Raw genomic sequence first — 19,252 nt, forward strand, 5'->3', positions numbered from 1 at the left:
CATAGAGAAAATGACTAGACTTTTAATGGACTAATATTCATTCACTAATCAATTGAATTACAGTGATATCCTGAAATATTTTTGTATCCAATCAGTTATTGAGATGAGGAGAAAAGAAGATTTTAAATAGCATGCTAATTTAAATTGGAAAGTGACATAAATCTATAGCAAGTTCTAGAAACACTTGCCAATAAGTATTTCTTTCTGCTATTCTGGGTCATTGAATCTTGTGGTGGCACTTTTTCTTTTCACTTTCTTTATCATTTTCTTTGGAGACACCAGCTCATTCACTTCATTTGCAGAACCTGCTTCTAATCTGCTCACTTGGAATTACAATTAGACAGGTAAAATGTACAACCATTGTCTCAAAAATGTCTATTCACTGGATACAGTAAGTAATGGTTGCACCAGACAGGATTTGCCTGTACTGTTTATTGGATAGTTCACAAACATTGAGGAAGTTACAGCTTTTGAGATGACAAGCTTGCTCTCTTCACTTTTTCCCCAAACCACCAGATAGAGGCCGGCTATAATTAGTGCAGCTCCAATAATGCTGCAAGTTGAATAACAGTATGATTCAGCAATCACTGAGCTATGGGGTAATCTTTCTTATCAGCTAAAATGTCTAGTAGACTTCTTAGCATGTTAGTCCTGATAAACTTCCAAGAGAACAAAATCTGTTGGTATGATGAAACTCACCCTCCCAAGTAGAACTCCTCGCCTAAAGCAATTGATGCCGTTACAGCTACAAGCATAGTCTGCAAAGGCAGGTAGCCTGAAACAAAAACTGGACCACCCCTTTGTATGACCCATATCTGTATTGCAAATCCAATCCCTGAAACAACCATTCCCTGCATCCCCCAATCTGTTATACAAAATCTTGTACAGAAATTTGATTATATTCTTTGAATTGTAAGGTTACGAAATCAATCAGTATATTATTGCATTTCTTTCCAAAATAGAGAAATTAATCAAGTTGGGATGTGATGCTAGCAGTATCAGCAACTAACCGCATAAAGAAGGCTAAAGAGTTCGACACTAGAGTGAACCTGCCAGGTTTGGGGATCTCTCTCAACATAGGCTGCAACTGCCAAAAGTTGCAGACTGCCAAAGAAGCAAGTAAATGAATAAACTGAAAATGGAGCAGGGAAATTCTTCAAGAATATTGCTTGCAGTACAATCCAGCTGGACCAACACAAGCAATGCCCAAGGGAAGCAATACAACCCAATGTCCAACTTTTTGCATTCGCATTTCCTATTGAAAACAATAACTCAGATTGGTTTGGAGATGAATTTGGCTTGTAAATGGATGGTCCCTTGTATAGGGTTATGACTGAAGCTCCAACAAAGGAAGTTAGTGTCCCAAGTACCTTAGCTAGTCCATCTTTCCTATTCAAGTGAACTTGCTCTAATCTGCAAGACAAAATGTAACATATTACATATATCTGCACTTTAATAAACAAAAATTAACCTCTTTCAGTCTTCCATTTTAAGTCTTGCCTGATTAAGGCAGCCAAGATAAATGTTACAGCAGGCACAGCATTCTCTGTAGCTGAAGCAAACGTAGGCGATGTGTTATCCAATCCTAACAAGTAAAATATTTGATTTGATGCAATTCTGCATATCAGAATAAATTCCCATTTCAGAAACATTTAAAAGAGATAAAATTATTGTAATCTCATCATCAATATACTAATCATACCCAACAAATCCAAGGAGGAAGAACTGCATAAGAAAAGAAATATTCAGTGCTGGTCGGTCTTTTCTGCATCGAAAATCAAAATAAGTGCAGTTCAAACATAAATTCAAAACACTTTAGATAATGCTTAACAGACATACTTCTCCATGAAATAAGCAAAGGGAGCCATCAGAAGCAGTGCAATGAGATTCCTATAAACAGGAAAAACAAGCTTGCTTATGCCCATGTTAAGTGCAGCTCTCAAAATCACATGATTTCCTGCATACCCAAATTGAAAAATTGTCATGGCTACATGCAGCTTGCTGCTTTCAGGCATTAAAGACATCATCTTCGTAGTTAGTGAACCAGGTTCAGCCATTGAAGCAGACTAAGCAGATGTAAAAAGAGTGAGTCAAAAGCAAAGAGCTGAGTTATTGGATCTATATTTGTCTATTTGCCCTTTAAGAGTGAGAGAAAGGCACATACTTTATGTAAATATGTCCCACAAAAGTTAAAGACTTTTCAATATTTTGTAAGAAGCATCTATGAGTTCACTTTGTTGCTTTCCTTGCAAAGCTGCAGACAAAGGACAATTTAGGCAAACAAAGTGGAAAAATGTATTTAAATTGTCTGTATCTGACAGAGCCCAAATCTCCATTGGTAACTGCATATTCTTGGGCGATTTTCATTGATCCTGCACAAGGGGGCATATCAGCACATGGCTTTCTGCTCTTTTGAGCATTCTTCTTTTCCTATTTCTTGGGAATAAACACTACGCTTTTAACATCAATTCATTTTCATCATCTGCTAGTATTATTAAGCATCCAAATTTCAAGATTTTCATAAGGGTTTTTACCATTTATCTCCCAAAATTTGCCAAATTATACTAATATGGACATCACTTATTAATCTTATATTAAATCCTTCTTATAACTTGTAATAATACCCGTATCATCTTAATTGTTAACTAGCCTAATCCTTTATGTGAATTAAAATTTATTTGATCGTTTGCACTACTATTAAAAATAAATTATTTTTTTTAATCTAAATTAGTAAATGATAATGAATTTTTTCACTAATTGGAAAATTTCATTATTTGATGATTATAAGCTTTTGTAATACAATTTTAAAAATAATTTCTTTAATTTTTTTCACTTACTTGTATTTCGATTATATTTAGAGATGAAAGTATAATATATGAATAAAGAAATAGTTATTAATAAATTGATTACAGTAATAAAATAGTCTAGTATCTGTCCTTTGAATGGAAGACATTTTATACAACTAAAATATTTTTATGAATTAGATATTAACATGGATATAAATGGTTTATTAGCATAAATTATTTAGATACAATATTCAATTTTTTAAATTAAAATATGAAGTTGGATTTTTTTATAAAATTAAATAAAAATATATAAGAAATTAATTTAAATTAAAATCCTTGATATAATCCTTATGAAAGAAAGCAAGGAAAATAATTCAAAGTAATAAAATAATTGAGATAAAATTATAGAAATCTTTTATAAAAATTATATTAAATTTAAAATTCAATAATTAGGTTAAAAACTTCAGGATAATTCTTGTGATGAAAGGGTGAAAAAGATAATTTAAAATAATTTAAAATAGTGAGTGTAAAATTATAGACTTTTTAATATTAATTAATATATATATATTTCTAGAATAGTTAATGCACCTCTTTAATAGTCATAAAATTATTATTTTTTAATAATTTTTTATATAAATTTTTAAACTCGCTATAAATAACTTAAAAACTATAGAATAATTTATGTAAAGAGAGAAAGTAAGTTACAACCTTATTTATATAATTTTTTTATTAATTCTAATGTTAAATTAAAAATTAAATAATAAGTATAACCTTTGATATTACTAAATAAAAAATTAAAAAGCATTCGCAATTATTCTCTTGGAATATTATATATCATATTAAACTAGTTAGTCCATTACGTGATAATCTATATATATTAATTTTTAAAATCTAAATTTTTTTGACATGTGTGCTTAATTTTTAATACATAAGATTTTTATTTTAACATGTGCACTATTTTTGACACTTGAGATTCAAGCTTATGTGTAATTTTATAGGTTTTTTTTATTAATTTATTGATTACTAAGTTATATTTTTAATTAAATACTCATTCTAATCCTAAAAAATAACATATTAATAATAAACTAGTTTCCTAATTAAATAATGATTAGTTTTCTAAGTAGATAATGGTTAGTTTTCTAATTAGATAATGATTATTTAAAAAAATATCATATTAATTAAATTAAATTAAATTAACTAATAAATTAATTTTATAATTAGATAATAAATCTAATTATAGAAAATACTATTTTTAAATATTATATTCACTAATAAATTAATCTGTAATTATACAATAATTTCTAATTCTAAATCAATTATATTGAGAATTTATATAATGTTATAATTAATAAATAAATATTATAATTTTTTTATATTATTTCACTAATAAAATTCTAAAAAATTAATGACATTTAAAAATAATTAGTTTGCTATTATTTTTAAAGTATTATAAATCAATATTAAATATTAACAAAAGTTATTAAATTATATATGTAAACTTGATTTTATAATCAAAATAATAATAACGATCGTGCAATGTACGAGCAAAAGACTAATATATATTAATTTATGAGACCTGAATTTTTTTTTTGATATGTGTGTTTAATTTTTAATACGTAGAATTTTTATTTTGATATGTGTACTATTTTTGACACGTAGAATTCAAGCTTATGTGTAATTTTATATTTTTTTACTAATTTATTGATTATAAGTTGCACTCCTAATTAAACACTGATTATAATCCTGATAAATAATATGTTACTAATAAATTAGTTTTCTAATTAGATAATAGTTCTAGTTGTAAAAATAATATTTTTAAATATTATATTCATTAATAAATTAATTTTTAATTATATAATACTTTTTAATTTTAAAAACTAATAATATCAATGATATTGATAGTATTAGTTTATATATTAATAGAGTTAATAAATAAATATTTTAAAAATAATTTACTGATAGTATTAATTTAAAGATAATATTAATAAATAAATATTTTAGCAATGCAATAATATAAATAAAATTTAAAAAAGTTAAAGACATTTAAAAAAAATTAGTTTGCTATTATTTTCAAAATAATTATAAATCAATATTAAAATTGAACAATTGATTAAATTGTATCTATAAATTTGATTTTATAATCGAAATAATAATAATGGCTGTGCATCGCACGGGTAGACGACTAGTATATATTAATTTTTAAATTCTAATATTTTTTTAACATGTGTGCTTAATTTTTGATACATAGAATTTTAATTTTGACATATGTGATACTTTTGATACATGAAATTAAAACTTATATATAATTTTATAGTTTTTTTATTAATTTATTGATTAATAAATGACATTCCTAAATAAACACCGACTCTAATAATAAGAGATAGGATATTAATTATATTTTAATTTTATATTAATTCATAAATAATCTTTTAATCAAATAATGATACTAATTATATCCTAAGAAATAGTAACATATTAATTATATTTTAATATTATATTAACTAATAAATAGTTTTCTAATCGGATAATGATATTAAATCTATTCTAAAAAATAGTATATTAATTATATTTTAATATTATATTAATTAATAAATTAGTTTTGTAATTAGATAATAATTCTAATATAGAAAATAACATCTTAAAATTATATTTTTAATATTATATTTAATAAAAAATTAAATATTTGATTATATTATAAATTTTTAATTCTAAAAAATAGTAATATTAATTATATTAATATGTTAATTTATAATATTAAAACTAATTAATAAATAATTTTTATATTATTGTATTAATAAAATTTTAAAATTTAAAAAAATTAAGGATACTTAAAGATAATTAGTTTGTTATTATTTTTTAAAATTCTATAAAAAATATTTAATATTAAAAGTTTTATTTTATTGTATGTATCAACTTGATTTTATAATCAAAATAATAACAACGACCATGCAATGCACGGGTAAGTGACTAGTATATATTAATTTATGAGACCTAAATTTCTTTTTGATATGTGTGCTTAATTTTTGATATATGTAATTTTTATTTTGACATGTGTACTTATTTTGACACATGTGATTCAAGCTTAAATGTAATTTTATAATTTGTTATTAATTTATTGATTAATAAATTAAATTCGTAATTAAATACTGATTATAATCCTAAGAGATAACATATTAATAATAAATTAGTTTATTAATTAGATAATAATTAGTTTTCTAATTAGACAATAATTATTCTAAAAACTAGCATATTAATTATATTTTAATATTATACTTACCTAATAAATTAATTTTCTAATTAGGTAATAATTTTAATTATAGAAAATAATACTTTTAAATATTATATTCACTAATAAATTAATTTTTAATTATACTATAATTTTAATTTCTAAAAGATAATAATATCAATTATATTAAGAGTATTAATTTATATAATATTAGAATTAATTAATATATTTTTTAAAAGAGAATAATATCAATTATATTAAAAGTATTAATTTATATAATATTAGAATTAATTAATATATTTTTTTAAAAGAGAATAATATCAATTATATTAATTTATATAATATTAGAATTAATTAATATATTTTTCTAAAAGACAATAATATCAATTATATTAATAGTATTAATTTATATAATATTAGAATTAATTAATATATTTTTATAATAATTTTTATTTTATTGCACTAATAAATTTTATAAATATTTAAAAATAGTGAGTCTGTTATTATTTTTTAAAATATTTTAAATTAATATGGAATATAAAAAATTTATTAAATTGTACTATAGACTTGATTTTGTTATAATTGACATAATAAACCATATAATACACGGGTAAACGATTAGTATATATTAATTTTTAAAACTTAAATTGTTTTTGATATGTGTACTTAATTTTTTATATGTAAACTTTTTATTTTCATATGTGTATTATTTTTGACATATAAGATTTAAGATTAAATGTAATTTTATAATTTTTTTTTATTAATTTATTAATTAATAAGTTACATTTCTAATTAAACGTGGACTCTAATTCTAAGGAATAACATATTAATTATATTTTAATATTGTATTAACTAATAAATAGTTTTTTAATCAAATAATGATACCAATTTTATTTTAAAAAATAGTATATTATTATATTTTAATATTATATTAACTAATAAATTAATTTTTTAATTAAATAATAATTTTAATTCTAAAAAAATAACATCTTAAATTATAACTTTAATATTATACTTAATAATAAATTAATTATTAATCTAAAAATAGTAATATCAATTATAATATTAAGTTATATAATACTAAAATTAATTAACATATATTTTTAAAATAATTTTTAAACTCCACAAAATGAAGACGATTGCTACGGTCTTGATAATTACAGTGTGCTTTTTGGCTAAATGGACATTATGGCCAACAAAAGAAGACAATGATGCAAAATGACAAAAAAATTTAGTGACACCTTATCCTTTTAACAATAATGTGAGAAGATAATGATAGACAAAGTGGCAGACAAGTATCTTTTCCTTTTTGATAAAACAATTCAATTATTTACCTTTGTTATCCTTTATAATAATTATATCACGAACTCAAGTCAGTTTGAAGTCCGGATAGTATTCTGTTATCTATTATAAATAGGTGTGATTTAGTTCAGAAAAGGCACGCTTGAACTATCCTCCCTGCTATCCCTTCTATCTTTGTAATCTTTTCTCTTTGTAAAATTTTATATTATTTACTTACTTAATTCTCTTATTATTTCTCTATTATTTGATCAAGAGTGATTCCAATTTCGAAGGTAAAAGGTATTGTACCAGGCTTTTAAGTAATCAAAGTAATTGTAACAGGAAGGTGTAAAAATAACAGAAAATTTCTTTGCAGTGTATGGGTTTTGGTTCCAATCTGAAAAAGTAAGGATTTTTAAGATTCTGCATTTTGAATAGGAAATTTTCTCGGGCATGTCACGATCATAGGAATGTTCAATTTCTATGGAGTTGGTATCTAAAAGGATAAGTTCATAAAAAAATTTTAATTTGTAGGGACTTTCGGGAATAAAGAATTATTCAGAAGGGAAAATATGTTGAAACATTTGCTGATAATTGAGATTTTCTATATTTCCATTGAATATTCCATTTTCAAGGTGGTGACGATTTGTTGTTGTGGTTTTGTAAAGTATTTTGGTGGTTCTGGTTTAGAAGAACCGGGTTTGGTAACAGCTTGTAAAAAGTTTGAAGGTTTTGTAGGGGTAGAAGGTAAAGGAGTTTTGTCAAGAATTTCAAACCTGTTTGTAGAAATCAATGACGAAGAATGTCTAGATTTGTTATCCACAAAATCAGCTGGCGATAACTTCTTCTTTATAGGAGTGCCCATAAAGAAAATAACGAAACTGAAAAATTTGGATAACAATTAAAATAAACAAGACCATTTGCTAAATTTGATTCAGCCATTGCCAAAAGTGAATTTGAAAAATTCAAATGTCGTGCATCTCTTAAACAGAGAAAAATAGGCATGTCTAAACCAATTCTAAATAAAGGTTTAACAGCAATTTGAACCATGCCTATATGCAAAAATTTAAATTTCTTTTTAATATGTTCATGTAATGCAGATGATGAAAGTAAATGTAAATTTTCATTAAGAGAATTAAGTAAGTAAATAGTATAAAATTTTATTGAGAAAATTTTACAAAGAGAAAAGATTACAAAGATAGCAGGGAGGATAGTTCAAGCGTGCCTCTTCTGAACTAAATCACACCTATTTATAATAGATAACAGAATACTATCCGGACTTCAAACTGACTTGAGTCCGTGATATAATTATTATAAAGGATAACAAAGGTAAATAATTGAATGATAGAGTGTTTTTCTATTTTTCTGTTATATTAAAATTTAATAGAGTAAATTAGTAATTTAAGATTATATTTTTAATTTTTAAGATTATTACTAAATATTAAATTTATTTAAATTAAATATTATTATTAATTATTTTTAACACAAATTATTTTTAATGATTAATTAAAACAATAGATTTTACTTAATTGAATATATTAAAAATATTTATTTATTATTTCATATTATTAAATTTCAATACAGTTTAATTTTAAATTTATAAATAAAATAATTAGTTACAAATTATAAATTTTACTTTATGTTAAAATTAAATTATATTAAAATAAAAAATTTATTCGTATTAATCTCATTTGAATAGTTGATAAAAAATTTCATTTTTAACATACAAAATTAACGTGGTTTCTTCATTAATACTGTATTTGTCAACTCCGTATCTAAATTATTTCACTATATTAATATATTATTATTTAATTCAATTATTACTTTTTATATAATTTAACTATAATGTATAATAAATGATATCTTTTAATTATAAATATTTATTTCACTATCAATAACTAAAATTAAATTATATAGTAATTTAATAATATTATTATAAATATAAGTAGTTTATAAATATTTAAATTGCTTAAATTAAATTTCATAGGTATGCCACCTGACCTAGGTGGTTGTTGATTATTTATGTTAAATGTCTCTATCTTGTCAAGTTGTAAAGCAATTGTAAAAAGAATTTGGTTTGTATAATTATTTTGATTTTGGACGTTTCTTATATCTTTTAATAAGGGAGGTCTGTTGTCATTTTCAGAGCTTATCTTTTTAAAAGGTGAGGCAATTATTTCTTGATCATGAACAATTATTTTGACTTCTTCTAAAGGTGGATGAACAGAGATTATTTGTTTGTTTCATACGGTTGTATTCCATGTTTTAGAAACTCTATCATTTGTAAAAATATTTTAAAAGGAAAAATCCAAAATATTATTGTTACAATAAATTTCAAACCAGATAAAAACGGAACATTAAGTTTAACAGAGGTTTGATTTTTAGTTTTAATGACTATTTTTCTTGTATTTAAAATTCTTGATTTATCTTCTAGTGAGGTATAATTATCCCACCAACATTTTAATTGACCAGTAAACCCAGAAATTAACATTTGCGCAATTTTTTTATCAGTGTTATTTATAGATCTGGCTCTGTACGAAGTACAAGCCATGGTCATTTCTTGTAACATATTTAAAATTTGATATTCTGATAGACCATCAAGGTTCCACTCATAAACAGAATCTCCATCATATCTTCAAACAAAACATCTGGAAGAGTAGGTCTAGGATAATAGTGTCTAGTTCTTGGTTTGTTGTATCCTCTTTTATTGTATATTTTGTTTATTTCAAAAATATCATTAACAAATTGACTTTCTAAATCTTTGATTTCAAAGTTTTCATTTTATTCAGATGTTTCAAAATTAAGCATGCTTACAGAAGGTTCGTCTTTTAAAGATAGATTGGATAATTTTAAATTTATTTGTTTTAAAATTTTATTTTTAATTTTGACATATGTGATACTTTTGATACATGAAATTGAAACTTATATATAATTTTATAGTTTTTTTTATTAATTTATTGATTAATAAATGACATTCATAATTAAACACCGACTCTAATAATAAGAGATAAGATATTAATTATATTTTAATTTTATATTAATTAATAAATAATCTTTTAATCAAATAATGATACTAATTATATCCTAAAAATAGTAACATATTAATTATATTTTAATATTATATTAATTAATAAATATTTTTCTAATCGAATAATGATATTAAATCTATTCTAAAAAATAGTATATTAATTATATTTTAATATTATATTAATTAATAAATTAGTTTTGTAATTAGATAATAATTCTAATATAGAAAATAACATCTTAAAATTATATTTTTAATATTATATTTAATAATAAATTAAATATTTGATTATATTATAAATTTTTAATTCTAAAAATAGTAATATTAATTATATTAATATGTTAAAAAATAGTAATATTAATTATATTAATATGTTAAAAAATAGTAATATTAATTATATTAAAATTTTAAAAAATTAAGGATACTTAAAGATAATTAGTTTGTTATTATTTTTTAAAATTCTATAAAAAAATATTTAATATTAAAAGTTTTATTAGATTGTATGTATCAACTTGATTTTATAATCAAAATAATAACAACGACCATGCAATGCACGGGTAAGTGACTAATATACATTAATTTATGAGACCTAAATTTCTTTTTGACATGTGTGCTTAATTTTTGATATATGTAATTTTTATTTTGACATGTGTACTTATTTTGACACATGTGATTCAAGCTTAAATGTAATTTTATAATTTGTTATTAATTTATTGATTAATAAATTAAATTCATAATTAAATACTAATTATAATCCTAAGAGATAACATATTAATAATAAATTAGTTTATTAATTAGATAATAATTAGTTTTCTAATTAGACAATAATTATTCTAAAAACTAGCATATTAATTATATTTTAATATTATACTTACCTAATAAATTAATTTTCTAATTAGGTAATAATTTTAATTATAGAAAATAATACTGTTAAATATTATATTTACTAATAAATTAATTTTTAATTATACTATAATTTTAATTTCTAAAAGAGAATAATATCAATTATATTAAGAGTATTAATTTATATAATTTTAGAATTAATTAATATATTTTTTTAAAAGAGAATAATATCAATTATATTAATAGTATTAATTTATATAATATTAGAATTAATTAATATATTTTTTAAAAGAGAATAATGTCAATTATATTAATAGTATTAATTTATATAATATTAGAATTAATTAACATATTTTTCTAAAAGACAATAATATCAATTATATTAATAGTATTAATTTTTATAATATTATAATTAATTAATATATTTTTATAATAATTTTTATTTTATTACACTAATAAAATTTTATAAATATTTAAAAATAGTGAGTCTATTATTATTTTTTTAAATATTTTAAATTAATATGGAATATAAAAAATTTATTAAATTGTACTATAGACTTGATTTTTTATAATTGACATAATAAACCATATAATACACGGTAAATGATTAGTATATATTAATTTTTGAAACTTAAATTGTTTTTGATATGTGTACTTAATTTTTGATATGTAAATTTTTTATTTTCATATGTGTATTATTTTGACATATAAGATTTAAGATTAAATGTAATTTTATAATTTTTTTTATTAATTTATTAATTAATAAGTTATATTTCTAATTAGACGTGGACTCTAATTCTAAGGAATAACATATTAATTATATTTTAATATTGTATTAACTAATAAATAATTTTTTAATCAAATAATGATACCAATTTTATTTTAAAAAATAGTATATTATTATATTTAAATATTATATTAACTAATAAAATAATTTTTTAATTAATAATAATTTTAATTCTAAAAAATAATATCTTAAATTATAACTTTAATATTATACTTAATAATAAACTAATTCTTAATCTAAAAATAGTAATATCAATTATAGTATTAAGTTATATAATACTAAAATTAATTAATATATATTTTTAAAATAATTTTTAAATTATTGCACTAAATTTGAGAATTTTAGAAAAATATTAAGAAGGAAATTTAAAAGTATTTAGTTTATTATTATTTTTAATAATATTATAAGTTAATATTGAAAATTAAAAACTTTATTAAATTATATCTATTAACTTATTTTATAATTAAAATAATAAAAAAATGATTAGTATATATAAATTTAAGAGGCCTAAATTTTTTTAATATGTGTGCTTAATCTTTGTTATGATATATGTATTTATTTTGATATATGGGATTCAAGCTTATATGTATTATTTTATTTTTTCTATTAACTTATTAATTAATAAATTACATTCCTAATTAAACACTTAATCTAATCCTAAGAAATAATATATTACTAATAAATTAATTTTTTAATTAGATAATAATTAACTAAATTAGATAATGATCTTCTAAAAAAATATATTTATTATATTTTAATATTATATTAATTAATTAATTTTTAATTAGATTATAATTTTATTATATTATCTAATAAATTACTTTTTAATTATATAATAAATTTTAATTCTAAATAATAATAATATCAATTATATTGATAGTATTAGTTTATATAATATTAAAAGTTGATAAATAAATATTTTAAAAATAATTTAATTTTACTACAATAATGGAATATAAAAAATTATAAATATTTAAAAACAGTTAGTTTATTATTATTTTTAAAATATTTACATCAAATATCAAATATCAAAAAATCTTATTAAATTATATCTATAGATTTAATTTTATAATTAAAATAATAATAACGGTACTGGTAAACGGCTAATATTACACTGTATCCTTCTCGTAACTTACAATTTTCTTTTAGGTTTTGATTGAGATATTTTTATATTTTAATATTTATATTTACAATGTGTAATGTAAATTCTTCAAGTTTAATAAATAATAATAAATATATATAATAAAATTATTATGTTACATTCATTCCATTTTATAATTTAATTAACTTATTTAAATTAATTTAGTAATATGATATCAATATTACATGAACTATTAAAATTTATAAATTTTGAAATAGAATTTATATTTTAAACATAATGATTTGAAAAATTCATTTTATCAACATATTAATATAATTATTGCTTATTTACATTCCTTTTAATTACTTTAATAAATTCAATTAAATTATACAGTTAATAAATATTACTGAAGTATTTTATTAAGAAAAGACAACTGTATTTCAGTTGCCAAGCGACCTTATATAGATTGACTTTTTCTTGGAAAAATTTCCATTTTAGAATGGAGTTATTACAGAAGGACCAATCGCGGCAATAACCATAAGTTTTCCTTTTCCTTTAGAAAGAAACCGCAGCAAATCACCAGGAAGATCCACCCACCGACCCTTTTATTAATTGCAGATACTTGAATTTCCCTACTTCCTATTTAGTACACCAATTATATGAATACTATTCCTGCCTGAAGCAGGACTCCCTTCAAATTAGGAAAAAAGAAAAGAGGGAAAGAAGGACAGAGAACACTTATGGAAAACAAGTAGTAGTACAATTTTTCCCTACTTCCTATTTAGTACACCAATTATATTAATACTATTCCTAACTCAACTGGGATTCCATCCAAATTTGGAAAAAGAAAAAGAAGAAAAGAAAAAGGACGACAGAGCAGCAGGAGGATTCTCAAATCGAAACAGCTTCTCCATACGTGTTATAAACGTCTTAAAACCCTAATTAAATGCCTCCTAAATTGGGTAGACAACCGATTGATGTGGTGGAAATTGACAGCAGTAGTGACGACGAAGATGGCGTTACTGTTGCTGCAACTACTGACATTAAATCCAATACAAAACCCCAACCCCAACCCCGATTTCAACCGCAAACGCAAACGCAGGCGCCAAACCATCGGGGTCTCGAGTGCCGAAGTTTCTGGAAAGCCGGGGCTTATGATGTGGGTTCCACTCCTAGAATGGCTACCACTCAAGGTCAAATCGCGGTGCTTAGTCATCCAATTTGTTCACTCATTTTTTTTTTTCATAATTTATCTTTTGTTTGTTTGTTTCATAAGTAAGTCTAAATTGTTGATTTTGCTATTTTGCAGGGCAATTGGAGCATGCACGTGTGCATCCTAAGTTTCTGCATTCAAATGCAACTTCTCATAAATGGGCTTTTGGAGGTATTTTTTTTTATGTTAAATTCTAATTTATATTTTAATTTGATGATGCAGACCTTGTACGTTATTTTAGAGAACTGATGCTTCCACATTTATTAATTAAATTCGAGCCACTTGTAGAGTTGCATTTGCATGTAGCATGGGTACTGGGTTACTATGACTTTGAGTTTGTTGAAGACTGAAATGCTGCATTTCTCCTGCCAAAATCATCTGATTGGAGAACATTGTACTGACTTCAGTTTCAATATAGCATAGTTATTAAAGGCATACCTCAACTTCACTAAGGCACACACTTCTAGAGGATTTGGTGAGCGCAAAGATGGCATGCTTCACTAATATCAGACCCAATATTTTGTTCTTGACTTCTGATTGGAATTGGACATTGATGGTAAATAAAATTAAGATGCACCATTATCCCATCTTCACTTAATCACTTCAAGAAATGAAAAGAAGGGTTTCTACAAGTAAAAGAAAAAACACTTGGAAAATAACAATATGTTTCTTTGTTCAGAAGGACAAAAAGAAATGCTCATTTTTAATTTCTGTTTTGGATCTAGTAAACATTTATGCTAAGTATGCTTATCTGTGCATTTATTTTATTTTTGGATTTAAAAAACATTGATGTCAAGTTTATGATTCTACGCATGTGTTATGTTAGAGTCTTTTTAGCTTTATTGTATTGATATTATCTTTTATTTTTGTGCCTCACTTCAGTAAGGTGCACTTCAGAGTTACGCGGTGATGCGCCTCATGCCTTTAAAAACAATGTAATATAGGAACTCACTAGAAACTTATAGTCTTCTACAGACTTCCAAATAAAGGAACTCACTAGAAACTTGTTCACTAGCTGCTAGCTAGCGGCTGATCAATGGAGTCCCAGTATTATCATGGAATTTTTGCTGAAAGAATTCTTTTAGGTGCTCCAAACTCTAGAATAATTCGTCTTGACTTTGGTATTGCAATTAAATAATGGGAAGTACTTTATTTTCTCAAACAGTGTTTTCCATGGACAAGTTATTTTCTATAAACAAATGAAACCTAAATCACGAAAAATTCTTTGTTATGTTCTTGATCATATATGCCAAGTATAAATAGGGATATATTCATTTGCTGTAGTGGTTTTTCCTTGTACTTATGATTTTTTTTTTGGCAGCAATTGCTGAGCTACTAGATAATGCTGTTGATGAGGTATCATTCAAGTCAAGTTTCATTTCCTTAGCTTTACTTCTAAATTTTGTTTTTGCTATAGATGCAATATACTTCGACATTTTCAGTTGATTTTAGAAGCTGTTGAGGTAGTTATGTAAGATCTGTCTTGCAATGTGTATTGGCTTGGCTTTAATAGATTTTTAATTACTAGCTTTGACTTTTTTGTTGGTTTACAAGAAAAGAGCATAGGGCTATTTAACAAAAGATTTAGTAATTTGAGCATGTATTAGCTGATAAATTAAATTTGGCAACTACTTTTGGAACTGTAAGTGAGGAAGAGCTTCTAGAGAATAACTGTATTGCCACATTTGATGTCCATTGCTTGTGACGTTTTCTATGGTTACTTTCTCTTTAGAAATCACAATCTGGCTTTCTAGTCATGTACCTTAGTTTGTCAGTTGCATTATCATGTTTATTGCTGCTGTTCTAAGTTGTTTGCTGTTCATTGTCTTTTCAAATGTTTCTTAGTCTTTTTGGTCTTTGGATTATGTAAAATTATTAAAGGTGCAAGGCTCAATTTGGTGCAAAGGGATCTTGGAGCCTGGGTACAGGGTGCAGGCGTGTGAGAGAGATCATGCACAAAAGGATTGACAATTTCAAAAGGATTAATAATTTCAAAATTGTTATGACCTTAAATTCATAATAAATTCAACAGATTAGTACTGTATAAAGTTAAGCACACGATAGTTAAAAAACCTTCAAAGCATCAACCTGAATTTTAGAATCCAACTTCCAAGGTAACAACATAAAATACGTCATTTGTTTCTGAACATAAAAAATGGTTTATTGTAACAATTAAAATACTAGAGCTCATATGAATTCTATTTTTTTTAAAAAGTTTTTAAAGCAATTTCTTTGCGTGTGTTGTACTTGGTCATATCAGTCTCATAGTTAATAACTTGGACTGATTTAGAGCCTCATAGAAGTGAAGAATTGGTGCAATACATTTAGAATATCATGGTCTTCCCTTTAAGAAACAAGTCAGAATCACAAGGGAAGGGCAGAATGAAACAGGCAACCCAAATCTAAGAGCAGGGAGATGTCCTAAATCAAGGTAGGAGGAGAGAGGTTTGTGGAGTGTGAATGGGAAATGGAAGGATCGGGTGATGTCGAGTCTATTGGTGGTGGTCTGGTAAGATTTTGGTGTTCTTTTTGTTGAAGGAGAGCAATTCCAGAAACTCTAGCATCTTACTCTCGCAGATGCACTAGGGCCTAGGAGTTGAAACCCATATCCAGAAGTGAGAACTCCTTAAAGCCATTTTTCTATTTCTATCAGTTCACTCTTCTTCTTCTATGAGGGTAAGGAAATGTATCGGACTGCAAATCCTGGAATGACGGTTCGACCCCGTCCTGGTGGTGAGTCAAATGCGATTTCATAGACGGAGAGAACCAACCCAGCCAACCTACCAGAGGTAAATGCCATGAAATAAGGTTTGATCATCCTATTTATGGGGATTCCGTAAATATTCCATTCCAGGCATGATTAAATATACTATAATATTATTTCGCGGTCCTGATTGAATGAGTCAAATGTGCATCCTAAGATGCATGGGTAAGCTTCTATAGGTAAGGTCAAACTCCGCCGGGTTTCCTGAGTTCACTACAACAATTTCAAAAAAAAGTATCCCTTCAAGTGCACCCTTAAGGAAAAGTGACATAATTGGGAGGATTTCTAGAGTTCTATATTTGGGTTCTCTCTCTCTCTCTCTCTCTCATTTGTATGGTTTTAGGGGTGGAATTTGTGGTGTTTGAGCGTGCATTTTATTTGTTGTCCTTTGCTGTAGTTGAAGAGAGGTGTGCAATTCTTTTTGGGGATTCCAGAATTTCTTATCTTTTAAGGTGATCGTAAAAATTTTTTTCTTATTGCATTAGGTTAGTCTCTCATAAACTACTCTAGAACTCTAGATTTCTATACGATTAGGAGAGTTTTCTCTGAATGATTGTGCACGAGGAGTACACCAAATTCTTACTGGATCCCATGCTAGTTGATATGTAGAACTAATAAAAGAAAACAGATATATTAAGGGAAGAAATGATGCATCTTCTGAAAGTCTATGTAAGAGAAATGAGGCAACAGAATCACACATCTCTTGGTTTCGTATAACTACCCATAACTTCCTCCGTCTCTTTTTCTTAATGTTGGAAGGGTAGAATTTGTTTCCCTGTTGTTTCAGTTGAGGATCCTGAAAGCTGTCTTTATGGAGCAAGATATGCTTATTATAAATTACATGAATAAATTATAACAAGATATTTGGATGAGTTAATTGCATAAGGTACATTCATGTGCCTGGATGTGTTTTCAGATTCATAATGGGGCAACATTTCTGAAGGTTGATAAAATTGATATCATGAAGGACAACTCTCCGGCTTTACTTTTTCAAGGCATGTATCAATAAGCATTAATTTCTTTTATTTGATTACCGAATGTGGTTTCGTGCATTGGCTTGTACTTATTATGAAAGTTAATTTCTTTAATGTTTCTTTACAGATGATGGTGGTGGGATGGATCCTGATTCTATTCGGAAATGCATGAGCTTGGGTTATTCTTCAAAGAAATCCAACAAAACTATTGGACAATGTAAGGATTTTCTTGCCTAATAATATTCTATGATTTATGTCTGCACTTTGCTTGGTTGTTCCACATTTTGTTGGACAAATGAGTGCTCATGGAGGACTTAGGGTGATTAATGAAGCTTGCAGGTTTTAGGACTAAGCAATCGAACAAGACTATTGGACAGAGTAAATATTAAAATTTTCTGGTGTTGTATTTTACATGGTTGTTCCACTTTTAGTTGGACTTATGAGTGCTCATGGAGGACTTAAGGTGATTGTGAACTAACCTTAGATATTCAATGTGAAAGTAATTCTCTCTGTATATTCATCAACGATTGTCACACCTATATGTACAAGTTATATCTCTAATATAGGAATTCAAATCAAATACTAAATCCTATGTAAATCCCTAAGTATTCTCCTATTATATATAGCTGTACGCTCCTAATTAATATGAAATAGTTGTAACAGTAATTAATGAAGCTTGCAGGTTTTAGGACTAGTCTTGAGCCAATTTAAACCTTGGAACAGGTAGAAACTGGAAATAAGCAACTGATGATGGGACTTGAGAGGTTGACTTTGGTGGCTGAAACCTGTAACTATTTCAGATGTTGGAGCTTCTAAGCTTCACATTTAGAACTTCCATAGGCATCAGATCATGGTTTCATATATATCACATCTGTCCAAAATGCAAGAGGCAAAAACCGTAGGAACTTTTGTGTGCTTAAAAGTGTGTAACAGAAATTGCTGACTTAAGGTTTAAAGAGCCAAACTAACTCTGAAACTTTAGGCCACTGGGTTCCAAAAGCTAGTCTTGGATTACCTAACAAATCTTAAAGAAGTAATATTATCCTATACAAATAAGAATTCAAGTAAATGTATAGATTCTGTAAGTATCCAGATAGCTTTACCAGAAAAGCTGGAAATTGATAAAAAGAATACTCCCGCTTCCAAAATGATAAGATCCTGTGACTTTACTGCTTAAAAAATAACAAGGGTACCAGAGTAGTCAAGTTTTCAACTAAACTTGTTATCATTAGGCCTAAGAGATAGGTGCTTGGGCATACCAAATTTGGCATG

At 24.9% G+C, this 19,252-nt stretch overlaps 2 protein-coding genes across 17 annotated transcripts in view; one reads left to right on the forward strand and one right to left on the reverse strand.

Annotated features, from left to right (window-relative positions):
• Positions 1-15: 15 nt before the first annotated feature.
• LOC8266411 (protein WALLS ARE THIN 1) lies at positions 16-2,160 on the reverse strand. Its single transcript, XM_002534090.4, has 6 exons — positions 1,840-2,160; positions 1,703-1,765; positions 1,501-1,617; positions 1,011-1,413; positions 700-851; positions 16-553 (listed from the first exon to the last, which is right to left on the reverse strand). The coding sequence occupies exons 1-6, from the start codon at positions 2,055-2,057 to the stop codon at positions 376-378; spliced, it is 1,131 nt and encodes a 376-aa protein (XP_002534136.1). The 5' UTR covers positions 2,058-2,160; the 3' UTR covers positions 16-375.
• Positions 2,161-13,523: 11,363 nt separating this feature from the next.
• The window catches only part of LOC8277614 (protein MICRORCHIDIA 1), a 39,375-nt gene continuing 33,646 nt past the window's right edge, over positions 13,524-19,252 (forward strand). For all 16 annotated transcript variants that reach the window (XR_007215959.1, XR_003080834.2, XR_003080833.2 and 13 more), the window contains exons 1-5: positions 13,524-14,222; positions 14,339-14,413; positions 15,564-15,598; positions 17,923-18,001; positions 18,108-18,197. Coding sequence is in view for 3 of the 16 variants with exons in the window: in XM_002533613.4 (XP_002533659.2) it covers positions 13,976-14,222; positions 14,339-14,413; positions 15,564-15,598; positions 17,923-18,001; positions 18,108-18,197 (526 nt within the window). In the remaining 13 variants the exon portion in view is untranslated. The remainder of the gene's footprint in view (positions 14,223-14,338; positions 14,414-15,563; positions 15,599-17,922; positions 18,002-18,107; positions 18,198-19,252) is intronic.

The sequence above is a fragment of the Ricinus communis genome, chromosome 5 (assembly GCF_019578655.1).
Source record: "Ricinus communis isolate WT05 ecotype wild-type chromosome 5, ASM1957865v1, whole genome shotgun sequence".
Taxonomy (NCBI): Eukaryota; Viridiplantae; Streptophyta; class Magnoliopsida; order Malpighiales; family Euphorbiaceae; genus Ricinus; species Ricinus communis.

Coding starts and splice junctions, on each gene's coding strand:
- LOC8266411 (XM_002534090.4), bottom strand. CDS start 2,057: ATGGCTGAACCTGGTTCACTAACTACGAAGATGATGTCTTTAATGCCT. Junction 1,414..1,500: donor ATCTTGGCTGCCTTAATCAG/GCAAGACTTAAA, acceptor TTTGTCTTGCAG/ATTAGAGCAAGTTCACTTGA. Junction 554..699: donor GAGGAGTTCTACTTGGGAGG/GTGAGTTTCATC, acceptor TTCAACTTGCAG/CATTATTGGAGCTGCACTAA.